This window comes from Solanum lycopersicum, chromosome 1 (assembly GCF_036512215.1).
Source record: "Solanum lycopersicum chromosome 1, SLM_r2.1".
Taxonomy (NCBI): domain Eukaryota; kingdom Viridiplantae; phylum Streptophyta; class Magnoliopsida; order Solanales; family Solanaceae; genus Solanum; species Solanum lycopersicum.
Genome location: NC_090800.1, coordinates 68,193,280 through 68,217,186, shown reverse-complemented (window position 1 = coordinate 68,217,186; position 23,907 = coordinate 68,193,280). Strand labels below are relative to the sequence as shown.

The 23,907-nt window shown below is 33.1% G+C and overlaps 2 protein-coding genes across 2 annotated transcripts; one reads left to right on the top strand and one right to left on the bottom strand.

Moving 5' to 3' along the window:
* Positions 1-12,587: 12,587 nt before the first annotated feature.
* Positions 12,588-17,744, top strand: LOC101266558 (pumilio homolog 24). The gene is made up of 17 exons (XM_004229230.5): positions 12,588-12,934; positions 13,145-13,198; positions 13,719-13,780; positions 13,900-13,981; positions 14,078-14,201; positions 14,294-14,377; positions 14,565-14,679; positions 15,042-15,192; positions 15,271-15,384; positions 15,481-15,552; positions 15,696-15,746; positions 15,836-15,886; positions 16,015-16,122; positions 16,233-16,388; positions 16,598-16,672; positions 16,949-17,196; positions 17,279-17,744. Exons 1-17 carry the CDS (start codon positions 12,731-12,733, stop codon positions 17,388-17,390), a joined length of 1,863 nt encoding a protein of 620 aa, XP_004229278.1. The 5' UTR covers positions 12,588-12,730; the 3' UTR covers positions 17,391-17,744.
* On the bottom strand, positions 17,732-19,239 carry LOC101268796 (dnaJ-related protein rsp1). The gene is made up of 4 exons (XM_004229283.5): positions 18,935-19,239; positions 18,797-18,848; positions 18,662-18,729; positions 17,732-18,363 (listed from the first exon to the last, which is right to left on the bottom strand). Exons 1-4 carry the CDS (start codon positions 19,064-19,066, stop codon positions 17,899-17,901), a joined length of 717 nt encoding a protein of 238 aa, XP_004229331.1. The 5' UTR covers positions 19,067-19,239; the 3' UTR covers positions 17,732-17,898.
* Between the last annotated feature and the right edge of the window lie 4,668 nt (positions 19,240-23,907).

Below are 23,907 nucleotides of genomic sequence, written 5' to 3'. Positions count from 1 at the left end.
TACCAAACATATGCGGATCCAATCAGGATCTTATATATAAGAAGAATAAAAGATCTTTATTGAACAATCCCTTTGCCCATCATTCTTCAGGAATAAGAAAGATCCTTTGCAAGTTTAAGTTTGTTCATTTGGAATCTGGGTTCTTTTACTTCATATTTATTTAATATGAATATTTTCCCTCTCTTTTTTTATATCATTTCCTATAGAATTTGACCCATTCTCTCATTGAACGAAAGGTATGAAATAAATCAGATTGATAGAAGTACCATGTGAAATCTTTGGTTTTCCCCTTCCTCGATCCATATCCCATAGTTACAGTGTTTGAATCAATAGAGAACCTTTACTTCTGTATGAATCGATATGATTCCATTCCAGATCCTTCTCGATACCTCTTAAGGAAAATCTCTAATTTGAATCACAAATTGACGGGTTAGTGTGAGCTTATCTATACGATGCTTTCTTTGAATAGGAATATATTCTCTAAAATGTCCTGGCTTTTGTACTTTGGTGGGTCTCCGTGATCCTTTTGATGACCTATGTTGAAGGGATATCTATCTAATTTGATCGATTGCGTAAAGCCCGCGATAGCAACGAAACAAGGAAGGTATATACAGAAAAAATAGTTCTTTTCTATTTATTAGTATAATCTATTATATTAGACATACTAGATTAGTATTAGTTAGTGTTCTTGACTTAGTGAGTCCTTTTTTCACTTAGTGAGAGCTTTCTTCCGTGATGAACTGTTGGCACTACTCTTACATTTTGTGTTTGTGGACCTAGGAGAAAAGGGGCTCAGCGGGAAGAAGAGTGTACCATGAGAGAAGCAAAAGATCTTCAATCAAGAGGTTAATCCAGAAGTTGATTCATATAAGAGTAAAAATTCTAGAATGTTTTGCCAGAACATGCAATAGACCCACCTAATCTTGTGAAAACTATTCAAATACCAAAGATCAAAATAACTAGAGAAGAGTATAGTAATTAAAAGAGCAGGACAGTGGACTCGCTCAAGAAAGGAACAAAAATGACATGTGGTAAGTGTGGTACATCAACTCACAATACAAGGACATGCAAGATAAGAACCTCTATCATTTACATATCTCCATGTTATTAGTACTATGTAGGTTACTCTATTCCTAAGTTCTTAGCACATAAAATATTTTATTTTAAATTTGTTAAGAAGAACGATAGAAAACATTGAAGAAAAAATAGTGGCAGAACTGAGGAGGGGGAGGAGGAAGAAGAGGAAGAAAAAGAGGAATAGGAAGAAGAAAAGGAATAGAAGAAGAAGAAGAAGAAGAAGAAGAAGGAGGAGGAGGAGGAGGAGGAGGAGGAGGAGGAACAAGAACAACAAGAAGAAGAAGAGGAGGAGGAGGAAGAAGAAGAAGAAGAAGAAGAAGAAGAAGAAGAAGAGAAGGAGGAGGAGGAGGAGGAACAAGAACAACAAGAAGAAGAGGAGGAGGAGGAGGAGGAAGAAGAAGAAGAAAAAATAGATGATGATGATGAAGAATAGGATGAGGAGAATGAGGAGGAAGAAGAAGAAGTAGTAGTAGTAGTAGTTTATGATGTTAATAGTTTAGCCCAATAGCCCCTAAACAAACATAAGCCCAATAGCCCCTAAACAAACATAAGAGGAAGAGTATCATTTTGTGCCCACACCTGAACTGTCTTAACAACAATATAAATTATTTGTTTTGGCTAGTGAATTTGAAAGTGATTCAGATATAAGACCTCCAGTCATATATCAAAAAATCATAAAACTGGAGATGAGGATGAATCAACAAAGGCCAAATATAAATAGAGTGATATCTTTTAGAGGTGATCATGCTGAAATTAATGAGCTTATAGATTATCTTACTCGCCCACTAAACTCACTTGGAAAGAACAAGAAGTTATCACTAGCACACAGGTGGATATTAAGGTGTGAAGTTTGGTGAATCATTAATGTTTGACTTTGTCCAAATTTTTTTGATGTTTATTTCTCGTATTTACTTAATGTTTGAAATGCATTTATTTATTAGTTGTCTACTTAGATTATATCTAGATTTTGTGAAGGCTATTTACAATTTCTATACTTACTTTGGTGAAGCATTATGTTTGATTTTTGTCTAGATTTTGTGAAGTTTATTTCAATTTTTTTTACTTAGAGCCTGTTTGGATGGGTTTAAAGCTAGTCAAACTGACTTAAAAGTTAATTTTTGACTTATTAGAGTGTTTGACAATTATCAGTGACTTATTTTAAGTTAAAATAACTTATTTTAAGCCAAAAGTTAAAATCTAGGTGAGAGGTACTTTTTTTTCAACTGAAAAGTCATTTTATATTGACCAAGTATATTTCCTTTTTGCCTTTAATTATTTTATTATTACTATTATTATTATTATTATTATTATTATTATTATTATTATTATTATTATTACTATTGCTATTATTATATTATTATTATTATTTTTATTATTATTTCTGTAATTATTATTATTATTATTATTATTATTATTATCATCATCATTATGATTATTATTATTTTTATTTTTAATATTATTATTATTATTATAAATATAATTATAAATTTGATTTTAATTTTAATATATAAAAAATGTGATGATAAAGAAATATGTGAATGATAGGAAAATTTATTACTTATGGATGTAAAACATAAATTAGTTTTGTTTTAATTTTTTAGTATAAAAACCTTAAATTAATCAACTTTTAATCATGTTAATAGTTTTAAGGGTATTTCAGACATTTTGATGAAAAAAATGTTTACTACCACTTCTTTGCCAAACACATCAACAACTTTTTTTTCAACTGAAACACTTTTATCCAAACACATAACTACTTATTTTAAAAATAAGTTTCGGCACTTTTAAAAGTACTTTTAAAAGTTGATTTTTTAAAGCACATCCAAACTGGTTCTTAATGTTGGTAATGCATTAGTTTTAATTCTCTATTGACCAACATTGATAAGATTTTGTAATGCATATATCTTGTTTCTATCGGTAATGCATTAGTTTTAATTCTCTATTGACCAACATTGATAAGATTTTGCAATGCATATATCTTGTTTCTATAACATAACTAAGTAGTTTTTCAAAGCATTTTTTATCAAGAATTGAATCTGTCCGGACTACCATTTTCCAATTCAACTTCATTACAACCAAATAAATGTAACAACCTGATTCTGTCATTAATGAGTAGCCAATGGGGAAAACTGGGTTAGAAAACCTTTTGGTAGTAACTTAGAATTTCCTACTTGAGTTCAAATTTGGACGAAGTTAGGGTTGGAAAGGACTAGGGAAATCTGCTAATGCATGGGAGATCTAATTATGATTCGGACTACATGAGTAGATAGTTAAGGCGTTAAGGAACTCGTATAACTTTACGGAATAAAAATTGAGCGAGTAGAACTCTTGAAATGATTGTAGCGTGAACGGGTATCGTTCTGTCTCTGTGCAACCAGTTGTAGCGAGATAGATCCAGCTTTAGCGAGATCCCTCTTTAGCAGGACAGTTGCGACTTAAATAGGGTAAAACCCTCCAAAAATGTTATTTTCTGCAAAACTTCGTTCTTAAGAGCTGACAAATTACCTGAGGTTATCTCTTGAAGGTTTTCCACCTCTTTTAGCACTAAAAGTAAGGATTTTACCCCCCAATCCATTTTTCAATTTGTGAAACCCATTTTCTTGGGTTATTATTAATGGGGGGTTGATCTAGAATTCATGGTGGAAACAACCCTAATTGAGATCATAGGTTAATCTAGGGGTAGTTAAATTTTTAGTGATCTAGGGAATTAGTGTTCATTTATTGATTTCCGTATTATAATTGTTGTTTGTAGACCAAGAACAAGCCATTTGAATCCGAATAAGAAAGGATCAAGTTTTTCAAGGTTTCAAGCTTGTTACAAGTCGGTAATGGTTGTGATTTCATGTTGGTGTGATATATATTTGTAATTGCTTTAGTATGATGCATGTGTGTATGTGAATGTTGCATTATTTATCACCCTAAGCGTAAATGAGGATAATTGAATAATTTTATGTCATGAATCACCTCTTGTTGATTGATTGTGAGAATATAAATTGTGATTGTGATTATGGATTGAATGGGTGGGTGTCACGATCCAAAACACTTAGTGGGATCAGTTGCCACGTTCTAGCATAAAGATTAGATTGGGTACCACATTTCGATATGCTAACAAATTGGTTGTGGGTAACATGAGGCGACCTTTTAATTGGATTTTGTGAGAGGACCATTATATTGTATTGTGTATCCACTTGTGATGATTACGTTTATATCTAATGATGATTTATATTGGAAGACTGTATGTTGCTCCTAAATTGATAACTAATGTGTATTATTGAGAATGTGGGATGCCACATTGATCCAGAAAAGATGACTTATATTATATATGTTCGGTATATGCATATTTTAAAACATTATGGTTACTTACATGTATTTCACTTATTGAGATTGACATGTGATCATACCAATACAATAAGGTTGTGTACTAATACTGCATTTGCTCTTTCTTTGTTGATTACAGATATTTTCAGGTGGCTATTGATAGACCTCAACTAGTAACTATTGAGTGTGATCGATTAATTCACGGGTGAGTCACTACTTTTAGGTTTCCATGGATATTCCTTGGTTAAATCAACTCTTTTCGAACACAGACTATTTGTTAAGATGTTGTTTAGTTTCAGGGTTGTACCCTTTGTTCTTTGATTGTCGTTAATAGAGTTTTGATACAATGACTTTCAGGTTCTAGGAGTTGAATTTCCGTATTAGTTTGGTTAGCTAATTGTTTAAACCTTTGGATTTATGGGAACTCCATTTTTATTGTCATTTAAACATGCTTCCATGTCTTTAAATGCATAGCTTTTTATTAAGTTGTCTAGTTTGGGTTGTAGTAATGGTTTTCCCATCGGAGGGTTAGTGTGGATGTGAATCACGACGATTTGGGTCGTGAAAAATCTCAATGTACCAAAAAAAATCTAGTAGAGTCTTGCAAAACGGTCAGATCACGTCCGTACTTTTCTTCGAGAGGCTATAGGACTTTAGGAAAAACTCAATTCAATTGGTAACTGGGTGATACAACCTTGTATCTTTCCTTCTTCACTCTATCGTCTGAACTAGAGCAACAAAAGTGCTAACACCATCACTAGCAAGAGAGAATATGTATAGACTACTAATAGTTGAATAGGGTCACCATTCAATGCCTCATATAGATGACCTATTTGACCAATTGCAAGGTGCATTAATTTACTCTAAGATTGATTTAAGGTCTTTACCATCAGTTAAAGATTGAGGCGGTTAAGAATTAAGTTCAACCAAATTCTATGATTGAAATTAGTAGTTTTGTGGGGCTCACTAGCTACTATTATGGCTTGTGGTATGAGTTGAGTTCAATTAGTATCTCCCAACTCCAAATTATTATCTTAACAAAGTGAACTAGACGTCATAGTCCCGACTGATGGCACACAAGCAAGTTAATCAAAATTGGGAAGGTTTCAATTGATTTTTGGCCTTAGAAGTCGTACAAGGTGTAGATAATCAGTAATGGTCGTCTATGGAACAAACTAATTAAAGAATTTGGACTTATCTTGCGCTTGTGTAATGACCGCGTGAATGTTTGGGTGTATCCTAGGAATGTGTGGTTGTGTTACTTAATTAATGAGAACGAGTTGGTTCGTGTATTGTGGGATTTACTTGGGATAGATATTATTTCTCTTAGCTTGGATAATTATCCCAAATTTGTTTGGCACAGCTGGGAACTGTTGGGAAAATTAGAAAAGAGAAAAACCCTAGAAAATTAGTTGGCCTAGATTCTAATTCCGTTATGGACGTTGGGGCGAGATTTTCCCTCAAAGGCAAGGTCACTAGTGCGGAAATTTTCCTACCAAAGATGAGGAGAGGCAGAACCTCAACCCTTCTCCCATGTTTCCCCCTAGTCATAATTATGGCAAATTGCACCCCAACAAACCCCCACGATTCGGTAATTGAATATAAGGTACAAGTGTGTTAAATTGTGGAGAGTTTGTGCATATGAGGAGAAAATCATTGAGGCCGTGAAGGCCAGGGAAATGGTTATGCAGATAGAGGATTAGTGCGGCTAGGCGAGATGGTTGCCCGTTAAAAGAACAGGGCTCGGTTTTATGCGTTTCTGGGTAAAAATCGAGTTTTAGGTGTGATGCAATGGTCATTAGTGCTACTTTTGTTTGTGCTCGAGTGGCTATTATTTTATGTGATGTAGGTTCTACTTATTCGTACATGTCAGTTCAATTGCATTGCTATTTGATGTGTTTTGTAATATACTTGATACCCCCCGTCTATGTTTCTACCATTGTATATCGTTTATACTGTTGTGTTTATGGATTTGCAGACTTGGGTTCATTTGCTTATGTTGGATATGACTGACTTGATATAATCTTATGCATGACTTGATTGTCCCTCTATTATACCAGGCTTAATTGTAATGCTAAGTAGGTAACTCTAGAGATTCATGATAGGGAAAGATTAGAGTGGGAAGGGGTGTACAAGTCTAAGCTAGCTAAGTTCATACCCTTCATTCGAACTAGGAAACTGGTAGGGCAGGGTTGTTTGGCTTATTTGGCTCATGTTTAAAATGTTGAGGCCGAGTCATACCATATCGAGTCTATCCTAGTGGTGTCAGAATTTAGAGAAGTGGTTCCTACTAATTTTTTCCTGGTATGCCTCTATATAGAGATATAGATTCCTACATTGACTTGGAAACTGACACTCGCCCCATTTTTATCCCTTTGTATCGTATGGATCCAACAGAATTAAGAGATCTTAAGGCTAAAATCCACGAGTTTTTTTTTAAAGTCTTATTTGTTAAAAATAAGAAGGGTAGTAAGAGGAATGGTGAGTTTATCTTAATCAATAAGAAAGTGGATTGATATCGAAATGACAAGCTTATGAATAAAGAAAGTTACATTGAGTATATTTGAGTGAAGGAAATTGAAGATTTTAGTAAGAAAGTGTGTATCAATAATAGGTTAGTCCTTTAAAGTTGATGAGTATATCTGAGTTTTTAGGTGTCATGCTGATGAAAAGTATGACTTCATAGTGATAGTCAGGGTTGACTGAGTGTAATGATAATAATAGATTGTGATGGGATGCAACTATATAATAAAATTGTGGTTTCCTAATACTTGGTGAGTTACGTGGGTGTATGGAATTTTTTTAGAGATGGTGGGACACTACTCGTATAGAATTTTAAAGAGCTAAAGTTATAATGAAGGAAAATATAGTGGAACATAGTACGACCTTTAGAGGGAGGCGAGAGCAAGAACGAGAATATTTTACTTGATTGCAAAGGCTAAAGAGATATCTTTAGAAGGGTAGATAATTGGGTTCATAAACACGTGATCTCATTCGTTTTGATGTGGTTATGGTAATAGTTTCACAAGTCAGTCAAATTGGTTAAAACCTATTAGAAAGGACTTGAGAAAAAAGTGTACATACATTAGATCGAGTGCGATTTTAAGTGGTTGTTTTTGTTTTTGAGTTAAAGTAATGAGTATGATTGCAATTTAGTGAAAGATATTGTAAGATCGACGGAGATGCAATCAATGATAAGCAAAGATCCACGAAATCAATAAAAATCCTCAAGGTACAAGCTAATGTTGATAGATAAGGGGATTGTGTTATATGGTTGAATTATAATTCAATTTTTTATTGTAAGTCTACATTCATGGTGATATTTTTAGTATAAATTAGTAATGTGAGAAATGATCAACTATATCCAAATTCAGCATTTGAAAGGACTTACACCTAGGTTGAGTCATAAGTTTGTTACGGTTGATTGTTAAGTGCCTAAGAAAGATTTTTATTTAAAAGTGTTGGTCTATAGTATGGTAAATTGTCAGAGTGTTCATGATAGTTGTTACTAAATGATCCGAGTGTTCATGATTGTTGTTAGTATAGTGAGTATGTTTCACTAGATATGTTTATGTGTGTTTTCACTTCTTTGGGTGGATCCTTAGTGGTGGGTCAAGGGTACCAACCCTACGATGTTCCTTTGATGGAGTGGGATTGGGAAGATTTGGCTATATCAAATGACATAATTGGTGTTGTCATGGAGTCGTTAAAGTATGTCAGTAGTCCTACATGTACCACCTTACTTATGAGAATTTATTGAAGAGCTACTATGCATATTTATGGTTATCCGATAATCTAATATTTCATCTTGTCGTTGAGGCCATGTATCAATAATTGCAATTGAAAGTAGGGATCATTGAATCCAATTCTACTATTCTTAAAAGGTAATCTACAATAACTAAATCTAGCATTTTTATAGTGTTGTTGGATGGTTTGTATATTTGGACATATCCTCCCTCAAGGTTCATATCTAAAGATTTGAATTTTTTATAACTTAAGCTCATGGGAATTTATGTAGTGGGGTGAAGATGTTGTTAAGAACTATGATTGTTTGAGTATCATGAGCATGTGTTGGTTGGTTTAGGTTCACCTCCAATTGTGGCGAGTTTTGATTTTGGATTTTATCATGGTTATGTGAGAAAGGATTCGTCCTGATGTTTGTGTCAAATTCTTTACAACATGTTGCAAACATGTTACGATCAAGTTTGGTGGTTATTGAGAATCGCTTTTGTTGTTAGTTAAGTTACATATAATAATATCCTTGAGTACTGAGATGACTTCATTGAGACATTATATGGGAGGATGTGTAAGTATTCAATTAGGTGGCTTGGAGACAAAGATTATATGATAAAGTGAGACTCAATTTGTTAACCAAGACCTTCTGTATGAGGAAGAGCCAGTTGAAATTCTAGATTGCGGTGTCCGGAAGCTAAGGACATGTTAGTCAAGTATCCCAAGTTGTTCAGCGATTAAAGTATTACTCTACCTTTACTGTAGCTAGTCTTTTTTCGTTGATTACTTGGGACGAGTGATGGGTAAATTGGTATCTATTATAACGATCTGATTCCATCACTAGGAAAAGCCAATGGGTAAAGAATTGGTGTCAGAAAACTTTTTGGTAGTAACTTAGAATTTCTAATCTAGCCCAGATTTGGATGAAATCGCAGTCAGCAAGGCCTAGCAAAATCTCATAATGAATGACAGATCAAATTATGATCTGGACCACATGAGTAGATAACTAAGACGTTGAGAAATCCGTACGACTTAACGGAATCAAATTTGAGCGAGTAGAACTCTCGAAAATGATCTTAACGTGAATGAGTAACATTCTATCTTCGTGCATCCAGCTGCAGCAGGATGGATCTCACCGTAGCGGAACATTTGCGACTTAAATAGGGTAAAACCCTTCAAAAATGTTATTTTCTGCAAAAGTTCATTCTTAAGAGCTAAGAAGCGACCCAGGGCTATTTCTTGAAAGGTTTTCCACCTCTTTTAGCACTAATTGTAAGGATTTTACTCCCATAATCCATTATTCGATCCGTAAAACCTATTTTTGAATTATTATCGATGGGGAAGAATTTTGATCTAGATTTCATGGTGGAAACAACCCTAATTGAGATCATGGGTTGATCTAGGTTTGATAAAATTGTTAGTAATTCGGGTAATTAATGTTCATTTATTGTTTCTCATATTATAATTGTTGTTTGTAGACCAAGAACAAGTCGAACGAATCTGGAAAATGTAGGATTAAGTTTCTAAGGGTTTCAAGCTTGTTTCGAGGTAGGTGATGGTTGTGATTTTATGTTGGTGTGATATATGTTCGTAATTGCTTAATTACGATGCATGTATATATGTGAATTTTGCATTTCTATCACCCTAATCGTAAATGAGGATAATTGAGTAATGTATGCCATGAATCACCTCTTGTTGTATGATGGCGAGAATATGCTTTGTGATTGTGTTTTGTTGAATGGGCAGGTGTCACGATCCGACACACTAACTGGAATCGGCTTGGGTGTGGGTTCCATGAAAGGACCATTAAATTGGGTTCCGTGAGAGGACCATTGAATTGTGTCATGTATCTACTTATAATGATTACGTTCATATTTAATGATGATTAATATTGGAAGACTTTATGTTGCTCTAAATTGATAATCAATATGTATTATTGAGAATGTGGGATGCTACATTGATCATGAAAAGATGACTAATATTGTATATGTTCGACATATGTTTGTTTTATAATGTTGTGGTTACTTGCATGTATTTCACTTGTAGGGATAGCCGTGTGATCTTAGCAGTACATTGTGGTTGTGTACTATACTGCACTTGCTCTTTCTTTGTCGAGTACAGAGCATTTTTAGATGGCTATTGATAGACCTTCGCTAGGTGACTATTAAGCGTGACCGGATTAATTCAAGCGTAAGAAGTTCTTTCAAGTTTTCATGGATCTTCCTTGTTTAAGTCCTCTCTTTTCGAACTCAGACTATTTGTTAAGGTGTTATCTAATTTTGGGGTTGTACCCCTTGTTCTTAGACTTTTCGTTAATAGAGTTTTGGTATAATCAATTTCATGTTCTAGGGGTTGAATTTCTGCATTAGTTTGGTTAGTTAATTGCTTAAGCCTTTGGAGTTTATGGGGACTCCATTTTATTGTCATTTAACTTGCTTTAATATCTTTAAATGCATAGTTTTTTATTTAATTGTCTAGCTTGGGTTGTAGTAATAATTCTCCCACCGGAGGGTTAATGTGGGTGTTAATCACGACAATCTGTATTGTGATAATGAAATACTCAATTCAACGTAAGTACTACAATTTCATTATAAAATAGAAACAACTTAAGTAATATAACATTTAATATACATTGAGTCCTAAACATTCACTTCATAAAGAACATACATTCACTTTATGATCCTTACAACCAACACAGTGAAAAAGATATATGAAATGAAAATGATAGTTTTCAACTTTTTGATTTTCTTCTCTAAAAGCATAACGTTCTAGCCTCTTGGGCTAATAAATTTCATTTCTTCAGTTTTCATTTTTCAAGTTGTCCCTTCTGACCTCTTCCATTCAATCGACAATCTTTTCAATCTGTTTTTTTTTCAACCTTCATGATATTTAATTTATCTTTTAGGTCCATTATAATAGTTACCATGTTTGGTGTGAGTTGTTTGTCTTGTCACTCCAAATATCCATATGAAGTGACGTACATATAGTGAACAAATTCAATCATCAAGTTTACATAATAATTTCAGAAATACTTACTGCTAATTTAATCAGTAATGATTTGTATATAAACATCCAACATCAAATTAATTTATAACTTACTTTGGATCTTGGACATTTCGAAATTTCTATGATGAATGAAAATTTCTTAGGTCTTTTAATGGAGAAAGAGATGAAATAAGGGAAATGGGTGAAATTAGGACCGGTGAAAGTAAGCTTCTTTGAGTCTTTATTAAGAAAATGATGATACGGGTAAATGGTGAAATTAGGGCAAGTAAAATGTCTATATGGAGGTGGGTGGGTGGACGTGCACATGTGGAGGTCTATGTGGCACATTAATACACATACAAAATACCATATAACTCTTTCGTTAAACGGAAGGGTAAGTCTAGTCCAATAGTATGACATGAAGGGTAATGTTAAATCGAAAATAGTTTAAGTGTATATTTAGGGCTCTTTTGACCATGTGATATGAAATTATGATATATAATTATAATATGAAAATCATAAGATGAAATTGAAGTATGTTTGAACATTTGATTTGGAGATTTTGTGTTTTTTTTTCATATACACAAAATTTCATAAGTAGTAAAATTATTAAAATAGTCCCAACTATTTATTCAATCCTACCAATAAATAAAAATTTGTAAACTCGCATAAGATATTACAAATTCATTGTGGTCAGTCTTGTTCACACAATGTAGATGAAAAACTATTTTTTCTTATTAAACATTAATGTAGTAGTAATAAGTTTGGTTGAAAAGTAAATTTGAGGAATATAAATGATAAAGTAAGAATTGATTTAAAGTAATATTAAATATTATGTTGGTGATAATATAAAATTATAAAAAGTTATGTAATTAAAATTTTTGTTTACAGATGAAACAAATGACTATTAGATATAAATATAGTGTTCTTTCAATAAAATCATGATTTTTTGTAGAATATGGAATCATCTTGATATAAAATCATACCGTGTAATTAGGGTGAAATCACATTTCAATTTCGAATAGTTGAAAGATACTTTTGGTTGTTTTCCATATTAAATATTTATGTACGCATAACTAATACATGAAAAATTATGCAAAGAATTTTAATGCATAAGTACCCCTCAACCTATATTTAAAATTTCAGAGACACACTTATACTTTACTAAGATCCTATTATTCCTGAACTTATTTTATAAATAATTTTTTACTCCTTTTCGATCTACGTGACACTAGCTTGAAACAAAATGTCAACACGCGTTATGCCCACAAGATAGTTCCACGCGAAAAAATGTAAAAAATAATTTATAAAATATGTTCAGAGGTAATAGTACCTTAGTATAGTATCAGTCTATATCTAAAATTTCGGACATAAATTAGGAGGATAGTTATGCATTTTCCCCTATTAAATACAATATAAACATACTAAGGTAAGCATAATTAATATAAAATTACCAATTTAATATACTATTATACACCCTAACTTGAAGAAAACAGATTTTTAAAAGCTTGCAAGTTCTAGGGTTCAAGATAGTATTATTTCATTCAGCAAAAGCGCCACAAATTATAAACCCTTGCAAAACCCCCAATACTGAGTCAGAATTCAACACTTGACAACAATGGCGGCAAAACCAGACGATTCCAAAAAGCGAAAGCATGTACCAGCAGCTGGAGGTAAATCAGCTCCCAAGAAACTGAAATCATCAACGGACAAGGTTCTGAAGAAACCCCATAAATTGACAAAGCAGCTGGGAGATAAGAAGCAACAACCCAAGCCTCATGTCCCAGTTGAATCCAAGCGAGAGCGTCGTATACAGGCAAAGGTATGTCAATATTTCTGTCCAAAATTTTGTATTGAGATTTTGGTGAAGGGAGAATTCAAATGGTTAAAAGATTGAAATTTCAGTTCTGAAATTGTTTCTCTACTTGTTTAAAGTTTGGTGATGTCACCCATAGTTCTGTTGAAAAAGTTAAAATTTTTAGCTGCCAAATCTTCTTTTGCTTGATATATTGATAATGGGGTTTTACTGCAGGAGCTAGCTGAAGCAAGGAAGAAAAAGAGGAAGAAGCATTACACATTGGAGCAAGTAATGCATTTTCTTAAGCTTTTAGTTGCATTTATAATGCTCCTAAAAATGTTCTCAAGCTATTTTTTTTTCCAATCGCTATGCTGAAAGACAGCATGCTCAATTGTACTTCTTTTCATTTTTTGTTGTTTTCTGAAATATGTTTTATTCTATTTCTACTATTCCCCTAGTGAAATCGATACATTAATTATTTATTGGAAATGCAAGGAAATCTTGAATTTTAAAAAAGACTAGGTGGGAACTGGATTTTATCTGTGTTTAACATTTAAATTGAAATATTTCTTGATATTACGGTTAAAAATTTGCACTTCTCTTTGGATTTGGGAATGTAAGACCTCATCTTTGATATTTCAGCTCCTCACTTCAGCTTAGCATTGTATGTTTGTGTAGAGGTTAAATGTTATCACTATGGTGCCTCAACCTTAAATGACTTCATGAATACTCTGCTAGTGTTTTTGCAGAACTTTTTGTGTTATCTAGATATGCTCACTTTATCATTCATCCACTGGTCTTATAATAGGAGCTCGCATCACTATGGGAGAAGATGAGAACTCGAAATATTGCAAAAGAAGAAAGATCAAGGTGTGCTGTCATACAACTTACAACATTTGAGTTGATCCTGAATCTTGCTGAAAGATTGTAATTTGTTTGTTACTCGAGGTCTTTGTAATGTCTTTTATTCTTTTTATCCATTAATGCAGATTGGTGAGTGATGCTTTGAAGAAAATGAAAGGGAAGATCCCTGAAATAGCAAGCTCCCATGTTTCTTCTCGTGTTCTTCAGGTTCTATCCTCTCCTTCTTCTTGTTAATGACAAGGATTTATGATGCTCCTAATGGTTTTGCCAACTTTTTTGCTAACTCTTTTTTGTTAATAATAGACTTGTGTGAAACATTGTACCCAAGATGAAAGGAATGCTGTGTTCGTGGAGATTCGACCTCATTTTATCACTCTTGCTACCAATACCTATGCAGTTCATCTGGTGACAAAGATGCTTGATAATGGTAATTTTGTACTAATTATACTTCCGGACTATTTCATTAACACACACAAAAAAACTTGTCCTTTTTTTGACATTTTCTTTTGTGCTTTGCAGCATCCAAAGAGCAGCAGGCACAATTTATTTCCACTCTTCATGGGCATGTTGCTACTCTTCTTAGGCATATGGTTGGTTCACTTGGTAAAATGACCCATCCTATTGCTGTGAACTTGGTTATTATTAATTTTTATCCTCAGGTTTCGTTTTATTTTGCTGGATCCTGCTTTTCTGTTAAAAATCAGTTCATTAGCTGTTATCAGCTGTAATTTTGGGACAAAGGTTTCTTTCCAGTAATTCCCTTAATAGAACACTAGTTTTACTATTGCAGTTGTTGAACATGCTTATCAGTTGGGAAATGCTGCTCAAAAACAAACTCTTCTGATGGAGCTGTATTCCCCAGAGCTTCAGTTGTTCAAAGATTTGATCTCCGCGAAGGAAGCAAGGTAAATCCTTGCTGTTAGTGACAGCATGCTGCATGCGTACTTTAGACGATTTAAAAGTTTTCTAGGTTGTGATGTCAGCTTGGGACTTGTTTTTTCTTCTTCAACAGGATATCCTTATGATATTATTTGTTTTACTCTGCTTGACATTTTCTCTTAAATATCGTCTTACTGTTGCTCCTTCATCTGATATTGTTCATTAAATTTGTAATTGCCTTACTCAGATGGCAAAATTTGGTGTTAAAACTGATGCCATCATGTTGATTCTTTTTCGATGAATATACTTTACGTTGTACTTATATTTGTACTTAATGAATGCATTTGTTCCCTAATTTAGCTGCCATCACATGTTATGATACTTCCAGGCTAGTTGATGTTATATCCAACCTACAGCTTCAAAAGGGTTCAGTCGTACGGCACATGACTTCTGTACTTCAGCCTATTATGGAGAAAGGAATACTGGACCATTCTATTATACACAGGGCACTTGTGGAGTACTTAACTATTGCTGATCAGGTACCTCAGAAACCTTAATGAGGTATTGGTGAGATGACTTATTGTGAACATCCCTTCTAAATTTAAGTCTGTTCCAAGACTTCTGCTGCAGAAATAATCCAGCAGTTGTCAAGTCCAGACCTTGTTCGGATGATTCACACAAAGGATGGATCCAAGATTGGGATATTCTGCATCAAACATGGGAGTGCAAAGGTTTTTGAGCATTCTTTATATGTGTCTTAAACTTGTCCTAGTGGATTTTCTATTAGTGAACGGATTTCAAATGCAATTTGGACTTCCCTGTTTTAGGAGCGGAAGAAGATCATCAAAGGGATGAAAGACAAGGTTGGGAAGGTAGCACGTGATAAATGTGGGGCTTTGGTAAGCATGCTTTTCTTGCATTTGCTAAATGCTTTGGTCTATTTGCATCCATCATGCCTTCTTTTAGATGCTGCTGGTCTTCATATATTAGTACCTTTATGCTCCTATTATTTTCACAGCCTTCTGTTCTCAATAACTTTCAGGTGCTTGTCTCTATCCTTTCAATTGTTGATGACACAAAACTTCTATCGAAGGTTTGTTCCAGCTGCTTTTCCTAACTTATCCAGGCTTAAATATGCTATCAAAGAGTTCTACTCTTAAAACTGTCTGGTTCTCTTTGCAGGTTATCATTCGTGAGCTTGAAGGAATTCTGAAGGAGCTTCTTTCGGATCAGGTCCGTCCTTCATTGGTGTAGAAAACTTCTGCCTCCTCCCCCCCCCCCCCCCCCTACCTCTACCCACACAACAACTTTTGTGCATGTATCCTGTGTTTTTTAAAAATATATTGAGGTGGTTGTCACAGAATGGTAGGCGCCCATTGTTGCAATTACTGCATCCAAATAGCTCGCGTCATTTCAGCCCTGATGAGCTAGCAGCCCTTGGTTCATCTGTTCCTTCGCTTGTCACCAAGGTACTTTTTAAGCTTTTCTTGAAATTACAGTTATCATCTTATATAAAAAAAAAGTACCTTGTAAGCAGTGCTGCTAAATTTAATCGTTGTTTTATCTTACAATTTGATAGAGCCCATTGGAAGTAAATGACGCAGAAACTTCAGTGCTTGGTGAAGCTGGTAAAGAAGATGCTGATATCACCAAGAGTTCACATGTGAATGAAGGAGGAAAGAAGGATCCTTTTACAAGGCGGCAAGAATTATTGGTCCATAGTGGACTAGCTGAGGTCAATGTTTTCTATTTTCTCATTCAGATGTCTATAGAGTTGTATAGAGTTTCTTCTTGCTCTCAGTTATCAAGCTTGTTGTCTTGCCCATTTCACTTTTTGTGATCATTTCATTCAGCCACTTCCTTAGTCAAATGAATTTTTTATTCCCCTCCTTTACACACTTACATTTATCCCCTTTACCAAGCCATTCCTGATCAATAATGCAGAAACTCATCGATGCATGTTGTGAGATGGCGGAGGAATTGCTAAGATCAAACTTCGGGAAAGATGTCATATATGAGGTATTATCCTGTTTGATTAATAAAATTGTTGTATTTTCTATGTATCATAACCTTTAGGTACTACTATGTCCTGAATAAATGTTAGGTGTATTTCATGAACTATGCTCCTTTTATTTTATATTTGGACTTCATAGAAAATAAACTTTGGGTTGTGATATTAAATGTTGATCCACTTCATCTCAAACTCACTATGTATTTAATATGGAAATAAGTGTCTTTAGTGCTTTATTAAAACATGCTAAATCTTGATATTCCACTCATTTTGGTTTGATATAGGTTGCCATGGGAGGTGCTGACAGTATCCTTAGTCCAACTTTAGATGGAAAGTTGGAAACCTTACATGGTGTTATAGCATCTCTGGCAGCACATCCTAAAAAGGAGGGGTCAGATGAACAACATCTCTTTGAACACTTCCATTCCAGCAGGACAATCAGAAAACTGATCTTGGACTCCCCTTCTTTTGCTTGCACTTTGTATGAAAAAGCGTTGAAAGGAAAATGTTCAATTTGGGCTCAAGGCCACAGGTTGGTTGGTTGAACACATTTCCTCCTTCCATTAAAATTTGCAGAGAAACAACTTCTTTCTGACTTCTTTTACAATTTGCAGTGCGAAAGTAATTAGTGCATTGTTGGAAACTTCAAGTTCTATGGTACACAAGCTTGTGGAGAAGGAAACGCAACCATTGGTAGATGATGGTATCCTCAAATTAGCCAAATGATCTCCTAAAGCAGAATGAGCCTGCAATGAGGATGAACTTCTGGTTAAAAAAATCTACGAATGAAGTGTCCCAAGGTTATTATCAGATCAAGGAATGCTTTGGACGAGTTCCTGGAAAAAATGCCTTTACACTCGGATGGTGAAGTTTTCTATCAAGTCAATGAATAGGTGATACAACAAAAGAGTTCTTTTTTGTACCATATATAAAGATATGGAACAACACTTCTGGCCTGTCAAAAATCTTGCTTTGTTTCCTAATATTCAGTAAAGCCCTTATCATTAAAACACATCTTTTACAGGTATTTGACTCTGATTTGTCTATGACATGAAGAAGTTGAAAACTTTAAGGGAACAACATTTGCTAGTTTTAAGTTTTATTTTTCAGTGCAGTATGATCCGAACACTGCCATAAAAAGACACTAATGAGTTATTACACACAACCTAAATGCATCAGAGAATAGAAGCATAACAACTGTTAGCTGTTGAACATATTCTTAGAGCTGGTTCTACTAAAACCTATGTAAATAAGCTTCCTTTTCTGATCTGAGCTCAAACACTGGGTAGCTAGAAACATGTTTGTCAGTGTTCCTTTCCTGAAATCTATGAAGCAACTTCCTGTAATTGTTAGGATGAGGATAGCCTTGTAATTCATAATTCGATGGGTTGAAGATCGGTGTCTCATTTCTTCTTGTGAAAGTCTGAGGTTGGTTCATTGAGTAAGTAGAGGTTGAAGACTTTGCCTTCGAGCAGGTTTTTATTACTGCAACTTCTTCCATAAATCTGGCTTTAAGTTCTTTAACATGTCTTGAAATGCTTCTGGAAACTGTTCTTGCCTTGTCTGGAGGAGGAAATGTTTTGGCTACTTGTGCAACATTTCCATGTCCAAGTGTTTTCTCACACTTTGTGCATATATGGTTTCTTCTGTCTGTTTCAAAAGCCTCTCTGCTTGCTTCATCTGTCAGGCAAACATATGCCTGTACCAAAAACAAGATGAGAGCTTTTGGTAATAAATCAAGAATGGTAATAATAGTGAATTACTCAAAAGCATAGATAAGGACCATTCATTTCTCTTGTTTTTCACTTCGAACTTCATGTATAACCAACTACAACTACTTGCTATTATGTCTGTATTTAAAACCTTGAAATGCAAGCTATGGTCACATTTATAAAAGACATTTTAACTATTCAAAACATGAACAAATAAGCACTTGGATATTGCAAGCCATATGCATGATAAACAAATAGTGCTAAATCAACAATTTTGATATATACCTGGGAAAGCAACTTGAATGCAATGTGAGCTTTGGGATGTTTGTTCTTATCAGGATGAAGCTGCAATGCTACAATCAAATCAAATTATACAAACAATTACAAGAAAAAACAGTGTTTGAAAATACAAATTAATACCTAGTTTACGATATCGTTGCTTAATCACATCTACTCCAACACTCTCATCCACCTGATTGATCAACTCACAAATAAATCACAACAATCAAATTACATAAAACAGAAATTGAAGATGAATATATGAATAAAGAGGCGTACATCAAGAAGAAGATACCAATCGATGAATTCGGAATGTGTAGTATACATAGATCGATGAGAACAAGAAGGAACACCTTTAGATAGATCACAAATCTCTGATGTCAATTCCCAATTTCCACAATTTCTTCCCATGATTAATTAATTCTTAAGCAATGTAGTTAGTACTTGAATATGTATGTATGTATACCAAATTCAAATGCAATATTGATGCAAAAAAAAAATTGAATGTGTAAAATTAATAGTAATGAAATGCAACGACGATTCTTCATTAGAGATGGAATATGTATAGATGAAACTTGATAGTTAATGGAATTTAAGAATAGGTGGAGCGGTTAAGAAAATCAACTGTCCATAATTTGTTTTTCAAAAGTGGTTCAGTTAGTAGCTAGGGTGAACTACTATACATAATTATTGATTTACATATATAATTATTGATTTACTGTTACTAATGTTCACACGTGCCATCACATTATTTGAAGCTAAATTTGAATTCAAAATGTATATAAAAAAAGGCAAAATACATAAATATATCCCTAAACTTGTTGGGTTTTTTCCCTTAGCTACCTCAACTACGTCATTTTTCTATTGATCATTGAACCACACATAATGTGTTCCTTTAAAATACTGTTGGTTGATTTTGATCGGCTTTTCTATTGTAAATGCCTTCAATTGTGTTCGAATTGTAATAATTTTGATTAAATAAATGAAGACGAACCATTTAGCCTTATTTGTTTTCTAATGTGTTCAAGTGACTTAAGAAAAACACAATTATTTTCGAACATTTTCACTATCAATTGGACTAATGAATTGTGGAACAACAAATGTATCATCTATCAATACCCCTCACAAATCTGGTTCCACATCAGACAATGATGTTTGTTTAAACGGACAAATTATGGGGTTTAATGATTCAATAGGAAAATGACGTAGTTGAGGTACCTGAGGGAAAAAATCCAACAAATTTAAGAATCTGCTTATGTATTTGGCTTATAAAAAAAAGTAAATGTATCAAAAGGTTAATGAAATTTAATATATATATATATATATATATATATATATATATATATATATATATATATATATATATATATATATATAAAATCTTTTAATAAAAGTGATTCAAATGAATTTCCTTTGTCATATTCTTTCTAGGTGTATGATGGACTTTTGATCTTCTGCATGTTTGTTTAAGAATCGAAAATTTTGATTCATCCTGTGTAAATAATGGAGAAGTTGGAAGAGAAAGAGTCGAAAAAACTGTATATGTGAGACTTACTCTCTCATAATTTCTTCTTTCCTCACCTATTAATATTGTATAAATTAATTAATAAAATATAATTAGTTAATTTATAAATTAAAACTTATTTATTAATAAGTGTAATTAAAACTTTATAGATAGTAATAAAAAATAAGTGCATATAAAACTTACACATCTTTAATTTTTACTTTAATAATATTCGTAACAGCCGTAATTTTTATGTTTATAACCTCCAAATTTAAATTTGTAAGTTTACAATATCTTATGATATTCTTTTATTTTGCCAGTAGATTTATATTTAGTATCATAAAGATTCACATTCAAGATTATCATTTTTCATCTTAAACATATTAATTTATGAATGTACTAAAAAGTAACAAAAAAAGAAAGTACATGAAGGTAAGAAATATTTCATCTCATTTTCAAGTCTTTATTTTTTCATTTTCTTAATTTTGCCTATATAAATTCCTATTTAGTTTCATGAATATTACATTTAATATTATCATTTCTCTTTTTAATCATATTTTTTTTGTGAAATAACCAACATGTAACAAAAAAAGTATATGAAAGTAAGAGATATTTCATTCACAAGTCTTCTTTTATTTTTATTTACTTGAACATGATTTTTTAATATTTTTTTCTGTATATATTATCATTCACTAAGTATGATTAAAAAAATAATATAATGATTTATGTGTTGGCAGTAGTATGTAATTGTTTTTTCTAATTGTCAATTTTTAAGATATAATATATTTTGATTATGATGTTCGTTAGATTTCAAGAGATTATTATTATTTAGTATTTTTAGTACTATTGAAAAATTAATATATACATATATTATAGTTTAAATTTCTTCTTTTTTTTGATATAATTATTTTTTAATTTGTATATGATATGCTATTTATTCATAATTTTTTTATTCAATTGATAGCACGTGATAAAAAGTTTGACATGTGGAACAAATTATGGTAGTGGATCTACTTGTAAAGGAAGATGGTAGAAGAGAAAAAAAAAGGCATAATTAGAGACTATTTTTGGTAGATTTCTTTTCTTTTTGTTAGTAAAAAAAACTTACAAGATAATAAAATTGCAAGATTACAATTGAAAATAAAATGAAGAAATTGATCTCTTCAGACAGAGGCGCGGATATCTCGCTCTCTTTAATGAGATTCAAGTCCACTGTAGCAAATGTTTTCACCGATCCAGCAGTAGTCCTCTTTGACTTGTCCCCTCCAGGATACAACAGCCTTCACAAAGTATAACTCAAGAACTCTGGACAAGAGTTAAGTCCAAAGCTCCACAAAAAAGAACACCTCTCTTCAACTAATAAGAACTCTCTTTTAGACTAACTCTTTCACTCTTTGTTTTCTCGTGTGTTTTATGTGTACCAAACCAAATGAAGACCACCACTATTTATACTACAAGAAGTCTTCATAGCAATGAATAGGAAGATAATGGAGGTAGTAAATAGTGAAGATAATGGCCTTAGGAGTTTCATAGGTTACAAAGGTTACTATAGGAGTTACATATGTAACAAAGAGTAATGGAGGAATTAAGAATGAAATAAAGTGATGGATAACCAATGCTAATGGATGATGTAGAAGTTATCCATTCCAATGTTTATTGGAATGTTTTTATCTCACAATTAATTCAACCAATAAAGCCAAAAGTATTGACATTACATGGGTACCAAGTCAAAGATGAATAGCATGATTAAATTGGTAGTTTGAAACACAAATGTCTACCAATGGTCATTCTTATAACTCCAAAATAAAGCAATTTAATATGTTAAATATTAATATTAAAATGCTAATAACCTAACAATCCCCCACTCATTTTAATATTTAGATAAGAGAGTATATCAGTTGAAGGAAAACTACTATGCATAATGAAGGTATGCTCTGCATTGAACCTCCACTTAGTGAAATAGTAACTTTTACTCCAAAATCGTAGTGGTCTCAAACTTGAACTATGACTGCTTAAGGGAAATAAAATATCACTGCTCACACATAATAATCAAGGTGTTGACATGAGCTTTTACAGCCAGCACGTTATGGCCATGTGCTATCCCAGTTTCATAAGTGCGTTTGAGAATAAGCCCCATTCTCATAGGAAGTGACCTACTTCCACACATCACATAGGTGAAATCTGTCGAGAGTGCTCCTGTAAGATTAACACTCCACCCATACGGGCTACAGATATTCATTAAGAGTTTTATCGACTCAACCTTCACAATCTACAAGAAACAATGCACTCACATCATATGGAGGGAAAAATAGGTGCATTTTTACAACAAGTCATCGTATGATTAGTTTTTCCCTTTGAACCTGGTTATAGGATCTCTAGTCCTCAGGTTGGGTTTCCTCATATATGACTCAAGGATTTGTAGGCTTCAATTTCATCCCCCTCAATGTGCTCCAGACCTTTTCTCTTGTTAAGGCCTTCGTAAGAGGATCTGCAAGATTATCACAAGATTTGACATAGTCAACATTAATGGTACCATTTGTCAAATACGATCTTACATTACTGTGTTTTCTCCTTATAGGTCTGAATTTATCGTTGTAATAGCAAATTTGAACTCTACCATTGCAGCGGTGCTATCACAATGAATTAAAATAGGAGAAATTAGTTTTCCAAAATAAGAAATTTGAAACAACAAATCTCTTAACCAATTCGCTTCCTCACTAGCTGAAGCTAAAACAATTAGTTCAACCTCCATGGTAGAGTAAGCAATTATAGTTTGTTTTTTTGATCTCCAACAAATAGCACCACCACCTAAAGTAAAGACATAACCAGTGTAGAATAGAAATCACCTGACAAAGTGTTCCAATCTGCATCACAAAAGCCTTCAAGTACAATAGGATATTTTTCAAAGAACAAATTTTCGTTCCAATCAAATATCTCACAACTCTTGTTAAAACATGTCAATGTTCATTACCCGTCTTTCATGTAAACCTTCCAAGTACTCCTACTGCATATGCAATATCAAGCCTAGTGCAATCAGTCACATATATCAAACTTCCAATTATACTAGCATATTCCTTTTGATTTATTACATCATTTTCACTTTCAATAGGAAATAAGTGAACACTTGAATCAAAAGGAGTAGCAACATGCTTGCAATCATGAAAGTTATATTTTTTCAAAATTTTCTCAACATAATGTGACTGGTCAAGGAAAATCCCCTCACATGTTCTTGTTATTTTTATTCCAAGAATAAAATTTGTCTCACCAAGATCTTTCATATCAAAATGGCTTCTATGAACATTTTTAGCTTCATCAATAACATTCATGTTAGAACCAAAGATCAACAAATCATCAACATATAGGCAAATGATCACATGTGAATTATACCAAGACTTATGATATATGCACTTATCACACTCATTTGCTTTAAAACTATTTTCAATCATGCAGGAATCAAACTTTTCATGTCATTGCTTTGGTGCCTGTTTCAAGACATATAGGAATTTAGTAAGTTTACATACTTTGCTTTCTTGGTCTGCTTCGACAAAATACTCGGATTGGTCCATATAAATTTCTTCATTTAGGTCTCCATTTAGAAAAACAGTTTTTACATCCATTTGATGAATTTGCAAAAAAAAATGTAGCCATAGCAACTAAAAGTCTAATGGATGTAATTCTTGTTACTGGAGAAAAAGTATCAAAAAATTCTAGGCCTTCTAGTTGTTTAAAACCTTTTGCAACTAGCCTA

Excerpts from the sequence above, each read along its gene's own strand:
- LOC101266558 (XM_004229230.5), top strand. The coding sequence starts at position 12,731 with ATGGCGGCAAAACCAGACGATTCCAAAAAGCGAAAGCATGTACCAGCA. Across the intron at positions 12,935-13,144 it reads AGCGTCGTATACAGGCAAAG|GAGCTAGCTGAAGCAAGGAA; the intron begins GTATGTCAATAT and ends GTTTTACTGCAG. Across the intron at positions 15,193-15,270 it reads ACTTAACTATTGCTGATCAG|ACTTCTGCTGCAGAAATAAT; the intron begins GTACCTCAGAAA and ends GTCTGTTCCAAG.
- LOC101268796 (XM_004229283.5), bottom strand. The coding sequence starts at position 19,066 with ATGGGAAGAAATTGTGGAAATTGGGAATTGACATCAGAGATTTGTGAT. Across the intron at positions 18,849-18,934 it reads ATTGGTATCTTCTTCTTGAT|GTGGATGAGAGTGTTGGAGT; the intron begins GTACGCCTCTTT and ends TTGATCAATCAG. Across the intron at positions 18,364-18,661 it reads CATTCAAGTTGCTTTCCCAG|GCATATGTTTGCCTGACAGA; the intron begins GTATATATCAAA and ends TTTTTGGTACAG.